Consider the following 4483-nt stretch of genomic DNA (forward strand, 5'->3'; position numbering starts at 1 on the left):
TGAGCGAGCGGGGGCTGCCGGCTGGGCGGCAGAAGAGAGAGAAGAGTGGGTAGGGGCTGCAGCGGCCAGGGATTCTTATCTGGGGAAAAAGCGCGTAGGTGGAGGGGAGAGGAAGGTACAGTAAAAGCTTGTAAAGTCTGAAGTGAAGTAAGCTGGAGATGGCGGGTTTTCATATCTGGTTTTATAGTAGAAGCAATGGGGAGGGGGGTGGTGTTATTACATCTAAAGTTAAACCGTGCTATTAATTGTCACGGGTTGTTGTGGAAACCGAAAAGAAATTACTTAGAATAATTAGTGGAGGAAAAGCCCTTCAATTATTTGTTATGTAGAGCGGTTTGGATGCCATCAGGAAGGTATCTGTTATTAGACAGTAAGTTGGATGGGACTAGTGGGTTTTATGGAATTTGATTTTTATTTTTACGTTTTGTGTTAGGGGGATTGGTATATCATAGTCTCATTCCACGGTGGGATTTGATTGTGCTTTCCAGATGTGGAGAATGTGTTAATTGCTTTTGTTAGTGTAGCAAAATGACAGAACTTGTAGTAACATTTTTTGGAATGTGTCATTCCAACTTTTCGTAATGGGAAATGCAGGAGGAAAGCTTGGTTAATGGTTGGGATGCTGGCTTTGTCCTCTGGAGGCTTTCTGGTTTTACCACAAACTTCTAGAGTTTAATTATAACTTTGAACAATTAATTTTGAGGCAGTTTTCATGTCTTGCAGCATTGTCTCTTGATCTTCGGTCTAGTCAACGCAGAGATGTATGGTCTTGCAGAAGGACATTCATAGGCAGAGGCTTAACTGGGTATCATTCCAGCAGCCAGAGGCCAGAGTTGCACCCCAGCTGTCTTCCACAGTGACATGTAATGAGACTGAGGCGTTTTGGAAGTGTTGGAATTATTTGTACTGTGTATTCACAGTAGACATAGTCATGTACTAGAGGAGGAGCCCTGATACTTGGTGCGCCTGGGCTACAGTACCAATTCATGAGGTGGTGTTGCTGAGTTGTCTGAGTGCTGCTGAACTGCAGGATTGACTGTGGTATGCGTATATGCTTTGTATAGGTTAGTTTGATACTTAGGTATGTTGCTAAAGTGGGATCCCAGGGAAGAAAGCATAAAGGTTCAAGGGGAACCAGCTTGATGAGATCTGTTCCTTGGATATCTGTCCAGGGATAATCTAGAATGTCCTATATTATAATATTTCACATTAAAAGTCTGAAATTAAGGCCTACCACTAAATAGACGGAGTACCTCATTTACTGTTCCTATTCTGTTTATGTTGTTTAAAGAGCATTATTTCTCTTCTGTAGTTGTGTTGTGGAGTCTTATCAGAACTGTGATCATAGATTTGTCTTGGCTAGACACCAAGACAGGCTCAGGATTATTGTAAGTGAACATTTCTTCCAAAGAAGAGAGAGATCCTGAATGACAGTAACTACAAACAGGTTTTAAACATTTCAACAGATGGTGTCAACTTGCAGAATTTTCACCGTAGAAGTTGTTTGCTATTACTTTTCCTTTCCTTTTCTCCCCATATTGATTGTTTCCTTTTTTGTGTCTTCTGTTGGACGTGGGGAAACCCCACTTATTTGGAATGTAAGTTAACTGACTCTGATGGGGGTGTGGTAACTACATGGGAAAAAATTCAGTTTCACCAAGTTTTATATTTTATTTGCATGAAATGATTGTTAAGTTTGTAATATTTTTCAGAAGACAGCAACAATCCTCATTGTTCTGTCATCTGGTTGCAACAGCACATATCTAACACAGCAAACAATGAGACAAAAAAAAAAGAAAAAATTGAAAATATATTCTGAAGGAAGTATTAAGTGTAGTAGCAACTTTGTTTCCCTGCTGTTACAGCTGAGAACAATCTATACAAATATTTTTTTTTTTTTTGTAGCTAAACAATGTCTTAAGTGCAAATTGAGGGCAGTCTTTGCATCTTCTAAGTGTTGATGATCTGTACCTACTTCTTTATTTGCAAATCTAGTGATTATTTTCTTTAAAACATGCTTATGTTTGGAAACCAGGAAATGCAGCCTGCATTTTTTTTTCCCCCTCTTCCAAGCTTTGTGAGTTTGTAATCTGTCATGCATACTTAAACTTTCATTTTTCTTGAAATAGAAGTATCAGCTAATACTGTGGTGTTGCGGTTCATGTGGCTTGTTATGAAGTCCTCAGTTAAAAGGCAGTGTAGAAGATATGCAATTGTAAGTCAGACTTTGGAATGGAGATATGTTTGAATAGTTTAAACAAGCTTAAATCATTATATGATATTTTTCTCCCCCCAGGCTACTGTTCCTCTGAGTCACCTTATCAATGCCTTTCATTCACCAAAAAGCTCCACTACTACTGCCAGCACAGCATCCGTACAGCCTGTCCAGAGGGACACCTCCCCAGAGCATGATCCTCAGAAGAGTGAGGTACTATAAACCTTTGGAAAAAGTGGTGGCTTGCTTTTAACTGAATAAAATCTGAATAATATCAGTTGAAGTTAATTTAATACTTGACTCATTTTATAAAATAATGTAATGTGACTAAACAAAACAGAATGTTAACACATAGAATGTAACTTTTTGACAGAACTTCAGTCAGTTGGTGCTTTGGCAGTAGGATTCTATGAAAATACAGGATTTCATTAATGGAAAAAAGCTCATCCTTGTCTCAGTAGTAGTTTGCAAATGAGGACGGGATTTGTTTTCACTTTCAACTTAATGTTTCCTGCTCTAAAGTAACAATAGCTTTTCTGCTAATAAACCCCTTACTGTCTTTTCACTCTCTGAGTTCTAGCAAAGTTGGTTTCATTATTGCTTGTGAAAAAACAGGCTGTACCTTAAAAGACATTGAGAGGTTTTGAGAGATTAAATAGCAGAGTTGCATGTTTTTTATTTTTCCATTAAAATATCTTTCATTATCATTAGGTGTTTTTTGTTTTTCACATTGAAAATAAAAATACAGAAAGTGCAGAGTAGTATCAGATCTTGCCACTTCTCTTTCAACTCATTTCTTACAACCAGTTTTATAACTAAGAAAATGTTTGAGAGGAAAACATGGAGTCTGTCACACAGAAATCAGCGTGGATTGTACTAATCATCCTGTGCTGTGATTCCATTGTTGTGGGTGTTTTGAGGTTTGGTTTTTTTTTTGTGATTCTGTATTTGCTTCTGGTGATAAAAATTGATTTTGGCAGGAGACCTGGAATACTGAATGAAATAAAAAGTGTGTTTCATTTATTCAGTTCTGTACTTGTTTATCTTCTCAGCAAGACAATCTGGTCTCCTTTAAATGCAGGGGGTTTTTCACATTAAGTATTTTCTCTCTAATTCATCATACCCCTGTTTTCTTCCTCCTAGTATTTTAAAAGTATAAAAATAATAATCTAAAAAATCCCTCTTAAGGCATTTTAAAAGAAAGTTCTTAAAGCAAATTGATTAGACTAAAATAAACCTAAGCATAAATAAAGGGTAAGCTCAAATAATCAGCAAATACTGATATAGTACATGTAGTTCTGATATTGAATAAAGTTAAACTATTAGAATGGCAAAAATCATTATTTGAGAATGTGAAGCCTCTCTGCTGCGAAGTTAAATCTGTGTTTGGAATTAGTAACCTCTTCTGAAGAGTCACAAAAAATGTTGGGCTTTTTTTTTTTTTTTTAATTTTTTAATCTCCTCCTCCTCCTTAGCATTTCAGTAATTATACAAGCAATTATTAAGCTGAAGTAGGAAGGCTTGATCTACTCCTTTAAACTGTGTGTAAAAGTCAAATTATGTTTAAAAATGTATTCATACTTATTCTGAGTATAGAATTATAGAATGTTTTGGGTTGGAAGGGACCCCTAGAGGTCATCTAGTCCAACCCCCTGCAGTGAGCAGGGACACCGCTAACTAGATCAGGTTGCTCAGAGCCCCATCCAACCTGGCCTTGAATTTTTCCAGGGATGGGGCCTCCACTACCTCTCTGGGCAACCTGTTCTAGTGTTTTACCACCCTCATTGTAAAGAATTTCTTCCTTATATCCAGTCTAAACCTACCCTGTTTTAGTTTAAAACCATTACCCCTTGTCCTGACACAGCTGGCCCTACTAAAAAGATTTTCCCCATCTTTCCTATAGGCCCCCTTTACGTACTGGAAGGCTGCAATCAGGTCTCCCCGTAGCCATCTTTTCTCCAGGCTGAACAACCTCAACTCTCTCAGCCTGTCCTCATAGGAGAGGTGCTCCAGCCCTTGGATCATTTTTGTAGCCCTCCTCTGGCCCCGCTCCAACAGTTCCACGTCCTTCTTGTGCTGAGGGCTCCAGAGCTGGATGCAGGGCTCTAGGTGAGGTCTCACCAGAGCAGAGTAGAGGGGCAGGATCACCTCCCTCGACCTGCTGGCCACGCTTCTCCTGATGCAGCCCAGGGTACGGATGGCCTTCTGGGCTGCCAGCGCACATTGCCGGCTCATGTCCAGCTTTTCATCCACCAGCACCCCCAAGTC

General features: G+C 39.1%; 1 protein-coding gene across 1 annotated transcript in view; it reads left to right on the forward strand.

The window, feature by feature from the left end:
• The window catches only part of YME1L1 (YME1 like 1 ATPase), a 25921-nt gene that overhangs the window by 929 nt on the left and 20509 nt on the right, over positions 1-4483 (forward strand). The window contains exons 2-3 of the mRNA XM_009634564.2: positions 1313-1388; positions 2297-2428. Coding sequence (XP_009632859.1) covers positions 1313-1388; positions 2297-2428 — 208 coding nt within the window. The remainder of the gene's footprint in view (positions 1-1312; positions 1389-2296; positions 2429-4483) is intronic.

Source organism: Egretta garzetta, unplaced genomic scaffold (genome assembly GCF_000687185.1).
Source record: "Egretta garzetta isolate BGI_Z169 unplaced genomic scaffold, ASM68718v1 scaffold142, whole genome shotgun sequence".
In the NCBI taxonomy this organism is placed as follows: domain Eukaryota; kingdom Metazoa; phylum Chordata; class Aves; order Pelecaniformes; family Ardeidae; genus Egretta; species Egretta garzetta.